Source organism: Semicossyphus pulcher, unplaced genomic scaffold, assembly GCF_022749685.1.
Source record: "Semicossyphus pulcher isolate SPU_LCO1_2020_fin unplaced genomic scaffold, fSemPul1.0.p SCAF_16, whole genome shotgun sequence".
Taxonomy (NCBI): Eukaryota; Metazoa; Chordata; class Actinopteri; order Labriformes; family Labridae; genus Semicossyphus; species Semicossyphus pulcher.
The window spans coordinates 13,078,585-13,094,709 of NW_027211670.1; the positions used below are offsets into that span (position 1 = coordinate 13,078,585).

General features: G+C 38.8%; 1 protein-coding gene across 1 annotated transcript; it reads right to left on the reverse strand.

Annotated features, from left to right (window-relative positions):
• Positions 1–213: 213 nt before the first annotated feature.
• On the reverse strand, positions 214–15,485 carry LOC138593346 (integrin alpha-M). The gene is made up of 30 exons (XM_069664322.1): positions 15,329–15,485; positions 13,937–14,039; positions 13,634–13,731; positions 13,101–13,165; positions 12,824–12,938; positions 12,419–12,543; positions 12,022–12,164; positions 10,421–10,571; positions 10,092–10,242; positions 9,752–9,825; positions 9,544–9,664; positions 8,659–8,795; positions 8,414–8,554; positions 8,108–8,323; positions 7,865–7,998; positions 7,470–7,612; positions 7,213–7,367; positions 6,934–7,059; positions 6,609–6,682; positions 4,493–4,634; positions 4,289–4,387; positions 4,125–4,204; positions 3,949–4,035; positions 3,775–3,844; positions 3,590–3,688; positions 3,388–3,468; positions 1,459–1,569; positions 1,189–1,302; positions 998–1,108; positions 214–885 (listed from the first exon to the last, which is right to left on the reverse strand). Exons 1-30 carry the CDS (start codon positions 15,363–15,365, stop codon positions 793–795), a joined length of 3,396 nt encoding a protein of 1,131 aa, XP_069520423.1. The 5' UTR covers positions 15,366–15,485; the 3' UTR covers positions 214–792.
• Between the last annotated feature and the right edge of the window lie 640 nt (positions 15,486–16,125).

Sequence of the window (16,125 nt, forward strand, 5' to 3'; positions counted from 1 at the left end):
TGGATGTTTTTATTGAAATAAATTCAGGGAAATGTCTTTTTCAAAACATGTTTCAGTGACTTCAGTTCAACGAAGGACAACTTTTACCTCATGCACCTATGTCTGTCTTTCAAAATGAAATGTGACGATGACTCATAAATGAAGTTAAATGTCAAATTGTTAAACCAACTGAAATGTAAATATCACGTATATGAAATAAATATTGATGAAGCATTAAAAAAGGTCCTTTTTTATTTCCAAACACATTGTTCAACATAGAAAATGTATAACTTAGTCTAAACAAAGCAATTCACATTCTCAATGAAAGCTGCGTTAAATGGGGTTTTTAGCAAGGGAGCAATCATTGTACTTCAGTGGATTTACATTATAACAACATGTGATGAAACCTGATTCCGTCTGTCCAGACCTAATTGAACAGTTATCACTATAAAACAAATTCTACATTAGCTCAGTTGGTAGAGCAGGCGCCCCATGTACAGGGGCTACGGTCCTCATCGCACTGATCGCAGGCTCGACTCCCAGTCTGCCGATCCTTTGGTGCATGTCATCCCCCGCTCTTTACTCCCACTCATTTACTGTCCCTCCTCAGCTGTCCAATATAGTAAAGGCAAAACGCCCCCCAAAAAATGTACAAAATAACTATAATAACTATAAAAAATTGAAATTGAAAAATTAATGCAGACATGTTTCTTTGTAGGAAAATTAAGAATACTAAAACTCTGATAAATAGTAAAGATGAAGCTCATTAGAGGTAATAGCTGCAGGTGTTGGAACAGTGTTGTTGTTTTGTGTTCAGCTGTTGTCAGCAAAATCAGCTTCCAGACCCCCTGCTTCTCCTGCATCCTCACTTATCATCTGCTTGTATTTACTCTTGAAGAATCCAGCCTGAGAGTACAAAAAAGAAGAAATGTATTAAATCCAAGACTGATAAGAGAATAGTTGTCAAACAATTTTAGAATAACTTCATAATAGCTGTAAAATAAACTAGAAGGTGTACCTTATACAGGCCAGCAGTGAGTAAAGCCAGTAGAGCCAACCCTCCCAGGGATCCCCCGACTATCTCTTTGGTGTAGTCATATTCAGGATACACTTCTACCTCCGCCTCAATCTGAGAGATGAAATGCCAGAAGTAGGATCAAATTCAAGCTCTTTTTGAAGCACAGATAAGTGAAGATATTATGTAATCACCTTGCGAACAGGAGGGTCGTTATTAGACCCAGTTGAAAAGAAGATGTACCGGTTTTGGTCGTACTCCAGACCGGCTGTGCTGGTCAAGAGGAATTTGGCAGATTTAAGACCAATCTGTTTTGAAAAAAAATGAGGTGTGGGATAAGTCAATTGGTTGGATCTTTAGTGCTGTTAAATTGTATTACAGAAAATATTTGACCAATCAGGCCAGTTGTTATCAAAATACTTTGAAATGCATAATGTTGAATAGTATTTATAGACGTCATTTACCTGTTCAATCCATCTAGAGCTCAGGTTGGCAGAGATTTGGTATTTTTTCCCATCCAGTCTTCCCATGAACCGACTGCACTTGAACACAGCGCACCTGGCTACAGAGCAGTCCTGTTCGTGATTAAAGGAAGGCAGAAAGCAGAGAAGGCTTTACCAGGCCTGAAAACGTCCCGTCCAATCAGGAGGTCGCAATCACACACAATAAATCAACAACGCGCTTGCTGTACTTCTTTTAATATGACCTCATTAATGAATGATTAAATACTGACCTTTTTTATTGTGTTTGTTTTTATTTAATTCATTTATTTTAATTTTATAGTTCAATATATTGTTTGTGCAACGTTTTGTGTCTTTTAAGTTATGTCTATTTATTGTACTTCTGCACTTGAAAGCAATTATAAGAATGTTGTGAATGTATGCCTTAGAGTTTGAAAATGATAAAGTTTTGGGGGAAAAAACTTGCTGTTCATCTCCATTTTTTAACTTAGCCACATAAATAGACCAGCTGGGCCTGTAAAATGCAGGTGAATTCTGACTTAAAGGAGCAGTACGTAAAATTTTGTCCCATCTGCCGGTGAGGTTTTGGATCAAAACTATCTTACAGTTGTCCCCTCTCTCTTCCCTTCCCAGCATTTAGCAGAACCTTAAGAAATTGCAGATGTCTCTAGAGCTTATGTTAGTGTAGTAGTAGTATGTTGTTGCGTTATATTGTGAACAGGACATTGTATATCATTGTACAATCTTTAAGCAGGACTCTTATTTTGAAGGGAGTACGTTTACATTTCCTGTGTTATGTTTGTAAGTGTTCTGCTAATATGTCCACAGAGTAATGTGCTATGAGATTCAATGTCATTTTATGTAAGGTTGCTCAACCGTAACCATAAACAGGGGATATTCTGGTTTCTAGCAGGAAGTATTATTTTATGTTTTATTTTGAAATTGTACTTTCGGCGGTCTTGCGAGCTTTACTTCCTCCTTTCGTTTGGACGTTCTCCTGGGAAGGTACGCATTTAATTTACTGTGATTAATTTCTATAAATTGTGAAATGTTTGAATGTTAAGTTGCTTTAAACGGATGTAAAGTGAAGGTATTGTTACTGCACAGGTTCGGAACTACTTTTGTGTTTGTTTTCATGCGTAAATATGTTAATTTAGGGAAAAGTTGTTGAGATGTTTGAGTAGCGGCGCGGCCGTGTAGCCACCATGCTAGCGGGTAGTTTGTTTGCTAGTGTTGAGCATGCGGTGACTTTGTCCATGATGTTACACAGGCGCGGGAGCATTACGGCAGCAGCAGCCTGTATAAATGCGTTTCTGTTCATGATTCCAGCTATGTGGGCTCCCCGTCGTTGTTTATTTTTTGTTTAATTTTATTTTCATATACTAATTATTTATGCAAATTGGACTTTTATTTTTTACTATTTTATATAGTTTCATATTTATTTTATTGAAGTTTTGCTCCTTTCGTTTGGATGTTCTCCTGGGAAGGCACAGGAGCATTAAGGCAGCAGCAGCCTGTAAAATGTCTTTCCCTTCATGATTGCAGATCCTGCTGATGACCGCAAATAAATTGCATAAAGACCATCCCAGGCGGTGTTGATCTCATCACTAAAATGACATACCGCAGAGTGAGGTCCACTGCATTAGGTTTGTTCATTTTGGGCTACCATGGAACTATGCAGGGCAACATGGTGCAGTCATTAAGAAGTCCCCCTCCATCTTAGGATAAAGAGCTTGTTCTAAGGTAATGAAAATATTCTGTTTTCAGGGGATAATACACTGATGAAAACTTACCTATGAGTTTTATAGTACATTTCTGCCAATAACTCAGGATTTAGATCCTATGACGTTACACAGTGGACCTTTATGTCTCCCTCAACCAAAATAAAAAAACTTTAATTCCTCACAGACGGTGTGGTAGAAGCATACTTACCACTAACTTATTTTTCTGTATCCGAGCAACAAAATCTGTCACTTTAGCTTCCTGATCCCCGTGTCTTATGCAGTCTGGGATCTGAAACAGAGCAGATTAAAGTCAGTTCATAACAGCGTACATGCATCTATCAGTGAGGCTGTCGTTACATAAAAATGGCAAAATTTGAGACATTTCTTGGTTTGGTAAATTCCCACATTACCTGCAAACTGCTTGAATCCACCCAGATGTCCTTAGCACCGAGCCTCACTGGCACCATAATCACCACAGTGAAATTCAGAGCTCTGATATCATTTGTAACCTGAGAGAAAGGAGGAAAAGGGTGCTTGTATGAAACACTATCTGTGTATTACAGTAAGGTCTGAATCAACGTGTGATATATTTTACCAAAATTGATTGCTGGACTGGTTTTTGCAAATCATTCTCTCCGAAAGTAAAGTTGTTGTAGCTGAGGGTACTAAAGGGACAAATTCGACATTTGATAAATATTATGCACAAAATATAACATTATTACTTTGATTTGACATATTTTTATTTTGTTTGACATAGAACAACACAAACCTTTCCATTGTAACAAAAATGCTGTACTTCACATCAATGTTTCTCATTCTGTAGAGTTCACTTAAGTTGGAGTGCTCCTGATTCCCACTAAAAGAGAGGTGAGTAATATTAGTACAAATAAAGACTGTTACACACACATACACACACACTGTGTCATATTGCTATGCTGATGGTACCTGGTGGCATTTGCAGTGAAAAAAATGTTGCTGCCAAGTTGACTGTTGGTTTCGATTCCATAAGAGATGATGACGACAGCCTACAATTAAATAAATGAGAGTGATCAGATCTCCTCCTCGTCTCTGCGGCAGTGATAATAGATCCTACTGTATGTGAAGCAAACCTTAGTGTCGTTCTTGAAGATAGGCTGGTTAATAGTGCAGTCGGTCTTTCCTCGCGATAAGCCATTTACACTGTCCCGAGAATTGCACTCAATTCTTCCCTGTTATGAAAAACAAATAAACATGCATCAAACAGTATTGCCGTGTGACGCAAGAGAGAAGTTGACCCACGATGAAGTGAAGCAGAGTTGACCCTGACGCCTCACCTGCACAATCGTAAACTTCCTGAAGGAGAGTCCGACTGGATACGTGAGAATGACATGGGTGTTGTAGGAGTTTTCAGCCGTGTTCTCCACTGAGACGGTGAGGTCCAACAGCTCATCAATGCCAACTCTCACCTCTGAAGAGCTGATGGATTATGAGGAGAGAGAAAAGTGATGGGACAGGGGAAAAAAAGACAGCTCTGTAAGTCTTAGGCACAGCAATGCTTTGAGCTAAATGCTAATGTTAGCTTTAAAGCAGGTAAGTTTAAAATGTTTTACCATCTTAGTTTAGCGTGTTTGCTTCTTAACATGTACTAATAAGCATGAAACACAAGCTGGGGTTTAAGCTTTTAAGGGGTCTCAGATGTGATTATAATTCTTTGTTAGAGGTACATGAATGTTTATAGCATATGCAATATGAGACAACGACAACTGTGAAGTGAAGAGGGATAATGTTAACAAAGGTCCGGCACCCGCAACAATCCCAACACAAAGTTCACACACAAATAAAAACAAAACAAAGTTTTATCGAGTGAAGCCTGTCCGGCCAAACAAATGTGATCGACTTCAGGGGGAAACTAGAGTCAATATTGGCAGGGCATGCGAATCATGAAGAGACCTTCAAGTGCTTTTGGGGATCAAAACAGACCCACAATGGCTACGCATTGTAAGCTTGTTGTTTGCTCTGTAGTAAGTGAAACTTATTGTTGTCATGGAAACAAAACCCGCGTGCAGCATGTGATTTATCATGATTTGCTGGTTCGCCAGCGTAATTTGCCATTTGGTTACGAAGCACAATGCCAGAGTCATGCAGCGTATTTATGTTAGAGCTAGTTGGCTAACCTTAGCATGCTCACTAACATTATAACTATCTGAGTGTGTTTGTCAGTTATCTAGCTTAACAAATAACTGTTGATTTTGGCCAACAGTAAATGATGTAGCAGAACAACCAATGGTCTTCTATTAGCCAATATCGTGGCATTATCTGCCTAGGCTAAGGTAAGCCAGCCAGCTGTAAGCTGTCAACAAGCTACAGTTAGCAAACAAGCAAATGTTAGCTTGTCAATTTGCAAGTTAGGCAATGTAGCAAAATGCCGTCGAGTGGATAACATCAGCTAACTCACACAGACTCCCGGGGCTGATCTGGCTGGTAATTGAGTAATTTGCTGTTTATATACGAAGCACAATGCCAGATCCATGCAGTGTAGTTATGTTAGAGGTAGTTGGCTAACCTTAGCATGCTCGCTAACGTTATGATAAACCAAAATACCATCTTGACTGTGTATGTCAGTGTTGTCAGTTTAGCTTCACAAATAACTTTGCCACCTAACATGTTATTAACTTAGGTATTATGACAAACAGTGTTGATTTTGATGACACCAGTCAGTGAACACGTCTCGTCAGTGAAAAGTAAACAGAGCCGGTGAGTTTCAAGATTGAGCATGCTCAGTTTTGTGAGTCTTTGGCCAAATCCCCGGATGCTTATTCATGCGTGTGAGTGTCCGCATGAGCGCGTTGAAGAAGGTTGACTGCAGTTCCCTTAACCGCCAACCGTGTCACTAGGAATGAGGATTTTCCGAACATTACATATAGGACATCTAAAGTAGTAATCTCAAAGTCTCAGTTTCATTCTCTATGGTGCGCCTATGGCGATAAACAGTAATTGCGGGAGCACACTTCCCAGATATCCAGACAGTGTTGCATGTGTGACGTCCACGGTTGGCTCCGGTTGTAACTCTTGATTTTCCTCGCTGACGGTCGCTTTCCTTTTTTGACTGTTTGCTTCATCTTAGCGTCGAATTTGTTTCTTTTTCTTTGGATTTTCACTTCTTTTTGAAGTTGTATCTGTAGTCATCGATCTTTTCTTTGTTTGTTAAGCCATAGTAGGTTACTCTTTACTTGCAACACTTGCAGAGAGCAGAAAAGCAGCCACGTAGCTCCGCCTACCCTCTCTGGCAGACCAACCACTGCTGGGTGATGGAAAACGAGTCACTAACTTAAATAAGCTGAACCACAAAACGTAAAGATAAGAAATAAAAGTGTTGATCAATTTGACTATGCAAACTCCCTTCTGACTGCGTGACCAAAACCCCAGTCAGGTTTTCCTTTTTCATCTCACCTGGTAAAGTTGAAATCCACTTTCAGGTTATCTACACATTTTTCGTCAGTGCCGCAGTTGATCTCAAACCCTAACTGTTGAATAGAGCATGAGGAAAATCATGTTAGTTTAAAAGGCCTGACCACAAACTGTGACAAGGACATAACAGTTTGACTGCCTGCTTTTACAAGTTTTATGTAGAAGTAATGTCATACAACTTGGAGCCTTCCATAAATAGCTATCTGGACATTTCCAATTATGTGGAAAGGAATTCATAAACAATAGTGGCAAAAAGCTGCATGTTCAAACTGACCGTTACATGAGAGTGACATCAAAGATTACTTACAGGATAAAAGGTTGTTGTCTGAGCCTGCTGGGCGAGACTTGGTCTAATACCTCTGTTAGAAGGCAAACCTTCAAAGGTGAATCTGAGTTCATTACGAAGTTCATTTAGTGCATCTTCCGGACAACCCTGCAATAAGAGGACCTTGTTGAGAAACACTCAGAACATCCGTTTTTTCAGTAAGAGAGAGGCTGTTGAACTTTAGCAGGTCAGAGTAGGTTCTTCTAATGCCATTCAAAAACACAGATACCACAGAATCAACCAGATTTACTGTCAACTTACTTCAACTTGGAAGTTAACTGTGGTGCACTGTCGTCGTTGTAAAAAAAGAGTAATTGATCTGGTCTCTTCTCGTTTTTTATCAGTGATGGTAGCTCGGTTGCTTGGCGCCTTGCGGGTGGCATCTGGCGTAAAAGTAAAGTTGATCTTTGCTTGAGCTGGAATAGATAAAGGTTCAGTGAGGGGTTAGTTAGGCACAGACAGGCAAGTATTTAAATGGACGGACAGTGAAGTTTAGAGAAAGTGAGGGGAATCTGAACCTGTGTCTACTGCAGAGACTCTGCTCATGACAAAGCAGATTTCAGCCTGGTTTGTTAAAGGTTCTGAGCACCCTGAGTCTCGAGTAGTGATTTGATACGGCTTGTATGTCACCGCTGCTTTCACCATTACTATCGGCTTTGATCTGCAAAAGGGCCAAGCAGGAAAACACATGAATAACCTTTGAATTTGTGATCAGTAATCCAACAAAAGAAACAACAAACTGATTACTGTTTTATCTCTTGATACAATGCTTGAATGTTAAACACTTCTGTCTTAAATTAAGCAAAAAGACATTATTAACTGCTGACTCATACCATCATAATAATAGTGCTACGAATTAGGATCAGTGGTGGAGTTACACCAGAGAGTAATTTGTTTGACAGGAGCATCTTACCTGAGTAGAACAACTTTGCCCTTAGAACCCACTGCTAAGTCTGGCAGGTTGTCCCCGCTATGATCAAAAGATGACTGACTGATCGACATCCCGAAGAACATTAGTCCTTGCAGGACTTCAGAGCCAGCGATTCTCTATATGGGAGAATTGTATAGATAATATATAAGATTCAGCAGTTGAAGCCAAATAAAAAAAAAACCCCTCAACTTAAATCTTCTTTTTCGCATCTTCAATCTTACTCACCTGTGAGAAAGTAGGATTGATTCCTCTAGGTCCGAGCTCGCTGTGGAATATGTAGATGCTCCCTTTATTGTCATTTTCCAAAGGTGCTCCAACGGCCAGATCACTGAGACGGTCTCCGTTTAGATCAGGCAGCACGGCAAGAGAAGCCCCAAACCTCCCTTTCTCAGACGCAGCCCCTCGCAGAAGCGATGGAGAATCGAAGTGACAGTCTACCCTCTGGAGAGAAAGAAAGGATAAGTCAATGTTTGTGCGTTCATCACAAAAAAAAAAAAAGTTTATTTATTAAACTGGATAAAGGTCATTTACCAAATGAGTTATGATGCAGACATAAACTCTTCCCTCTCTATCATTGTCCATGAACATTGGGGAAGATATGAGGATTAGATCGGTGTAGGCATCACGATCCACACCCATGGCACAGACCTCCGCCCCAAAATACTCACCACTCTGAAATAAAATGATCAATAACAATATAACGTAAGAAAAGGCATTTTGTCAAATTGGCTTCACATTGTCTTTCACAGCTTTTTATCTTTAGTGTGAACACACACCGTCCATGGATCGGGGATAATCTTTTGATCCATGTCGTTTCTCTGTACTACCATCACAGCTCCTTTGTGTTCATATCTTGGAGCACCAACAATTGTCAATGAGCCTCTTCGTGTATAAGCAACGGCCATCGAGTAACCTGGAAGAGTCAAGTTCACACATTAGAATATCAAAAGGTTTGTCAAACTGTGGAAAAGAGCTTTAACTGGTCATGAAACAGACTAAAATTAATACAGATGTCTAATGAGACAATCAGGGAGAAAATTTATAAACGGTTATTTTTAATGCCTATTACTGCTGCCACCAGATTAGTTTCAGATGAAGCGACAGCAGGCTGCCGAGAGCTTTTGTTTACATTTACCACAGCAAAGTTTCAAAGTGGATGGTACATTAGTAAGTTAAAAGGAAGTAGAAGCTTTTTCTTGTTGGAGAATATCAAAAAAGTTTGTGCAGGACTTGATCAGCAAAAGATAAGGGGTACCCCTTTTTCCACAGGGGTCCCCAAGGTTCCTCACAATAGCTTTAACTGCACTTCCAGGCTCATTAGAGGCTGTGGTGTTACATATACATCTTTAGTGATGTCTTTTTTTTTAAGTTAAAATATAGTGTTTTTCTGAGAGAGAAAATTACCGTAAAATTCATAAGGCCCACTTTTAATAAATTTCTTTCATCTAAAAAGTGTGCTGTGTACTATATACCAGTGCGACCATGGATTTTCCGGATTTTACTGTAATCGCCTTCTTTTGACAGAAGATGACATCATCATTGAGGTTTGACAATTGAATTAAAACACACAAACAGTTGAATATGAATGTGCTTGCATACACTACTTCAAAGTTGTGACTCCTTATTCAGTTATGAGTTTGATACTACTTTCATATTCTCACCCAGATAACTGTCAGTCTTCATCGCGGCAGGCTCATAGGAGTTGATGGACTGGCCATCGGCTGTGTACCGCTCAAAGCCTCCCTTCCATTGGTTTGCACCAACAATACTCATCTGCATTCCCTTCATTTGAACATGCAAAATGGATCATTTATTAGTTTAGAGATGTCCATTAGTTCTGTCAGTGAATTTCTGGTGATTTATATTTACCTGAGGCACAAAAGCTACTCTGAATCCCCCTTGGGACATTTCCTTTTTCAGTGTCTCTCCACTTGTTTGAGATCCTGTAAAAGCAAAATAAATAAGCATATAAGCATCACGACACTGTGGTCTGCATGTGAGTTGAATTTCCAATAATACTTTCCATTGATGGATTTTACGGTGGTAGACTCAGGAAAACACTTCTATTGTTTCACTAACATCTAATGAGTGTAAGGTCAGCTTGAACAGAACCTCTATGAAATCTGATATAAAACTATTCACTGATGTCTTTTTGGAACAGGAATAATCAGTCATTTCACCGGAGAATTTTTTCAGTTTACATACGTACCTTCAATAGAGAAGATTTTCTCCTGCAAAGTCTGTCGTATTTTTTCAAGCGCACCAAAGTTTTGCACCTTGAACACATGGTCCACTGAGGGAGAAGATGCTATTGTGTTCAGTTCTGCTCTTGCTTTAGGTGAATTAAACGCGCTCCCCACCTAGGGATGTTGAGAAAAAGTGTTGGATGTGTTGAACTTTGAAGGTCAAATACTGGCTCTATCCATATTAAGTGTCAAATTAAAAAAATCTTTGTCATAAATATGCAGGCTAAGCAAACAGTATGTTACATCTATACTGTATATAGTTATATTATATGTATAGATAGTTTAGACTTACCCCAATAGCAAAGCGAACGATTGTTTTATTTTCTGCTATATCAACTGCATCTTGCAAACTTTCAGGACCATTAGACTCTCCATCTGTAATGACTATCAAAACTTTCCTCACATCTGTCCTTGCACCATTACTTTCTGCGAAGACTTCTTGGCTGTGAAAAGAAAGATCTGCATTCAATAAAAATTTTCTGAACTCATTTTCGCTGTGTTAAAAAACTAAATACCTTTATGAAACTTAAGGTTAGTTTCAAAGCTATTCCAAATATTAATATTTTTTGTCTGTCTGCCGAGCGCTGCAGATGACATTTAATTCGCCTCCTTTGTAATGGGTTGGATGTACAAAAATCAGAGACACAAATATAAAAAGCAATTAAAGCCCCAAGCGGCGATGAATGTGTGGGGTGTGTTGCGGCCGCGGGGTGTGCTGCAGCCACATGGTGTGCATGAAGCAGAGGATGTGCTGCAGTGACTGGCTGTGCACCAGCCGGTGCTATAAGTATGACCCAAATGTATAAGTAGATCTGTTCAGGCCGAGACTGTCATCATACATATGAAAGTTGAAGCTGATAGAACAATGTATACGAGACCTACTACTGCGTCTTTCCACTAGGTGGGGCTATGACAATGAATGATATTTATATGTATGATTTGTTCAGGGCAGCACCGTCATCCAACCTGTCAAATTTGAAGTATATTAAACAATATACACTCACCGGCCACTTCATTAGCTACACCTGTAAAATCTAATGCAGTTCAATACAACAGCACTACCATGGATTCTGCTTTTATGAAGTTTATTTTTTTTTTTACTTTTGTTGAGAGTCGGAAGTGTGTAAATTCAATTATGTTTATTACTGAGGCCATAGTTAAAGGTGGTGTTGTACTGAACTAAATCATATTGAGATGTGTCTCAAATTTTTTGTCCTCCCTATTTACATAAATGAGTTTTAACAGCATAAATGTTACAGCGAGGCATTGTGGCAAAGAACATGACATTTCTAGTAGGAGGCGCCACGCCTTATGGTGACTCTTATCATACATGTAAAATATGAAAGGGGTTGAGCATTGTACATGAGAATTACAAAGGTTTTCTGTGTTTTGGCAAAATGCCAGAAAACAAACAGAGTTGACCCCCAGCCCAGGCCACAACCCTTGATGAAAACTCAAGCTTTTAATAACTTCAGTGTCTTGTCAATGCACTGACCGAGTTTGAAAAGGATCGGATGAAGTCCCTACGAGGAGTTCATTAAAGTATGGACCCTGTAAATCACCCAAAATACACTTTATTTTGAAATTTAAAGCAAAATATCTGACTTCCTGTTGGAGTTTGGGTATGGGTGCAAAGGCTTTTTTGGGCGTCTTGACCCCATATATATACCTACCATATTTGAAACGTGTACTCTACCAGTCAAAAGTTTGGACACATTTTCTTATACAAGTGAATGGGAAAGTGTGTCCAAACTTTTGACTGGTAGTGTAGGTCAAATGAACCTCTTTGGGGACCCCTTTTTGAAGTGAAAAATTTCATTTCAGTTCACTTCCTGTCTGTACATAACATAAGCATGAGGTAGTGTCATACATTGGCATCATTAGGGCACTTACGCAACAAGACGGATGGATTTTGCTGTGTGAGTCGATCCACCAAGCTGTTTTATGAGCCACATTTGATTTTCCACATCCTTAACATTAAATTCAGTAAAGAAATAATGGGTATTGAATTTATTGGAGAACTGGGAAATGGCAAACTGCAACACAGGGAAAAAAAGTAAAGATTTTAAAAGAGACATGTAACAGCCAAAGTATACTACTTTCTTAACTTTGTCTTCACTTGTTTAAGTTTTGCCTCTATGGCAAGATAAAAAAAGAAGTTGTCCTCAGTAGTTATATGCTCAGAAACACAAATCCATTTAACAAAAAAATCAAAGACTGCTGGATTCTTTAATTTCAAAATATCTGAGTAATCTTGGGGTTTGACTGGCATGTGTGAACACAAGCCTACCTTTGGGTCCCCCTTGAATGAACGAACCAGATCCTTCACAAAACTCTTCATTCGTCTAAAGTCTTGCGCGTCTACACTTCCTGAGCCATCCAACAGAAATGCAATGTCTGCTTGGTCTTGACACTCTGTGAAAAACAAGAGATAGTCTTTGCATTTTCCTCCTGTATTTTGCCTTCTTTTCATGAACATAACACATATATTGTCGGCCTGCCTGATCCAACGGTCAGATGTGGTTGTACAGGCAATAATGCAATTAATCTATGATTTCTGAAAATATGCTTGTTTGGTTGTGTTAGAAGTGACAAGAGTGTTCAGTGATGTGCAAATATTGTCAGATCTCTTCCTCTTCCTTATTTTTTTTATTGGTTTGATTCCAACTGTCACATGAATTCTCAACATACTCACTTTTAGTAGACGAGGGAACAGGAGATCCGACACGATTGCTTCTGTCTATCTGAAAACATACGCCGTCGTACATGGTGATACTTCTGCAGTCTTTTGGGATGGTTGGTCCACATGCCTGGTAAAAAAAGACCAGTTTGATTATGTCGTGTCCAAACAAAACATTATCAACATGTAAAGAAATTGCTTCAATGATAGACAAAAAGAAACGTTTGTTCTTTTCCTGCAGATCTATGCACTGCTTTTACACTGCACTGTGTCTTTGCAGTTTACAGCTCACCACAGTGTTCTGTGTTGCGGGATCACTGGTCATCGCCAAACCAAGGGACATGTTGACTCCACTTTCTGCCAATGCATTGAAAACATTCATTAGTTAAAGTCTCTCAGGAAACTTCAAACTTTAACAGAACAATAGTGTCAGTGACTACAACAACCCACAGTTACCACAATACACTTCCCTATGCGATCAGATGACTACTATCAGCATTAACCAGGTGTCATGTTTCAAGCTTTACAGACGTGTCCGGTCTATCACTGTGGTCCCAAAACTCTCAGGACCAAGGATATTATCATACAATGTTGCATAAGGTTTACTTTTTCAGATGTTGCAGGTCCAATGGAAATAACTTAACATTTTTCAAGTTAATTTGCAGTTTCACTAAGTCCCAAAATATGTTTAATGAAAACTACTCTAGAACAAGTGCAATATCTTTTACACAAAGTTATTTAATTGTTTATTCTAGCAATTCTGTTAAAAAGAAAGTTACGGTCACAGTTTTCTCCTGCAGTATTTGGAAACAAGTAGTTGCTTACGTGGAACTGATATTTGACTGCAGGAAGTGGTGGAGCATTTATATATTTTTCCCCTTCCTGTCGGAGAATATTGAGCAAGAGGAGCACTGACCAGCAAGCTGAGGAAATAGAACCAGAGAAGCAAGTGAAAGAGGCCGTCTGGTGAAAATGAAGCTGAATGAATACCACTACTTTCTGTCGATTTGAAAATGCAACATGCATGAGTGCTCTTTACTGTAAGGTACTCACACATAAAACAATAATATTAACAGCACAACATTAGAACAACACATATTTTACTACAACACCTGTGCTTTGACTTACTCGGATTGTCTCTGCACCACCTGGTATCCAAAACTTGCATCATCGTTGCTCAGGGTCTTCCAGGCCTCAGGATCGATATTAAAACAAAGTGCAGCCTTTAATGCTGAGGAATAAAGAAGAGAGAAGCTCAGCATTGGTTTTCAGGTTCGAGGGAAATATGTATGGATTGTAAATTTGATGTAAGCAACTTTAAAACAACTCTGACTACATGTTTTAGCAGGAAAGTGTCATCTATGCAATGCTTTTAGAGCATTTATAGTGGTTCAATGTAATGTTGCGTCCTTTTTTAAGAGAAGAAAAAAACATTTTGTGCATTTAAAATACTAAGTAACTAAAAATGTAAAGTCACAGTAGTGAACATGGCAACATCTAGGAGGTCCTTCTATTTTTGCACTTGCGTCACTTTTCCTGACCTTTAGTGATTTTCGTTGTGCAAATGAAGCCTTCCCCTTTTTTTTTTATCCTTTTTTGGTCAAAACATGAGATGATGCATGCACCATTACAAAAGATTTCCTCATGTCTATAATTAGAGGCTACAGATTAATTGATTAGATGGTGTGTTATAAGGAAATAATCACTTCCGCTATAGATCTGTAGCACTTAAAGATGGACACCAGTGATTGACATTAATCGATCAGTTTTGCAATCCTGTGCATGTCAGTGTCGTGAACTTTTCTAAACAACGTTATTTTATACTTTTGTGGTCATAGAATAAATGCAAGATGTGTTTACTGCAACACCCTCAGCTTCTGCTTTTTCTTGGCACCATTACAACCGTTGTTTGGCTACTGAGCCTTCATTTATTGTTATTATTAAAGTATACTGATTTTCACTCTGTTTGTCCCACAAGTTTTGCATATTCAGAAAAATGATATCACTTTCAAGGGCAGAGTCATGTCTGTTGCATCTTGTGTTTGGTCCATTTAATTCAACTGTTTAAGGATGTATGTCTCATCATGATCTGTTATACAAGAGCCAAGGGAAGTATTGAGTTTTAGGTGTGGTTAGTGCCACTATGTGACCATCCAAATGGCTATTTTTCCCGTTTTTTCCTTTAAAAAAACAACTGTTCATTATGTGTTCTGTGTAATTATTTGCCAGACTCTCCCGGATCAAGACCATATAAATACACAATTCTAACAAATGTCTCGTGTGCAAAATGTCTGATTGGCATCAGATGCTTTAAGAAAAGCATCAAGTTTACGCAGTTTGAAGTTTTTTTTTATCTAAACTTAAAGTTTCTACTAATAAAATGAGGGCTATTTGTAGGGTTAAAAGTTGACTCGTTACAAATGAAAATCATTAATTGAAAACACATGACAGCATTTGCACTTGCTGCATAAATATGTAAAGAGAGAAGATAGAGGACATAATCAGGAGGTATAAACTTACCTGTCAAGAATAGTGTTGCAGTAATTATCCCCTCCATTGTTATGCTCCCATTGAAAGAAGTAAGTGTGATTCTGTCTTCTCTCAGCTAACGCACACGTATTTTAAAACTATTGTGCTTTCTGGCGACCTTGTATCTATATGAAACTGTCAAGGACAAAGATGTCGAAAGCAAAATGCAAAAATCACAAGGTGACTCAAAGTTAAGGCAGCCAGTTAGAGGAACTCTTTTGTAGGAGGGGTTACAGTATTGGCAAACGCTTTCTGTTTAAAGTGAGCACACTGCGTGTTGTCACTAGATTGCAAAAAACAAAACAGGAGAAAAAACACTGAACTCTTCTTGCTGCAGCTATTATTGGTAGGTGTGACAAGTTAAAGATGTTTCCATCAGATCTGAAACCTGTTTCTATCAGTTTCACTGTGTGACCATAACCACCTAAACTCAGCTAACGTATACAAAAAAAAATGTCTTGAGACATTAGCGTGTTTCCTTTTTCCTAACGGTGCTGTTTAATTTATTTTACCTCCCATAAATAACGGGCAGAGAGGAAGATAAACTTTGCTAAATAAACACATAAATCATTATCTTGCCTCACGTCACCACAGGTATGTCAACACTACTATCACCGCACTGTTCAGACATAAACATACAACAGTACATCCCAAAATAAAGGGGAGCATTTCTCCTTTCTTGTTGACTTCCTCTCCACGGTCTCATCCCGAAAATGAACCAACACTTTTGGTTGTGTGCCAGTTTTAAGGCTCACGTTATAATGTTTAACAGTTCTGTATTTGTATCT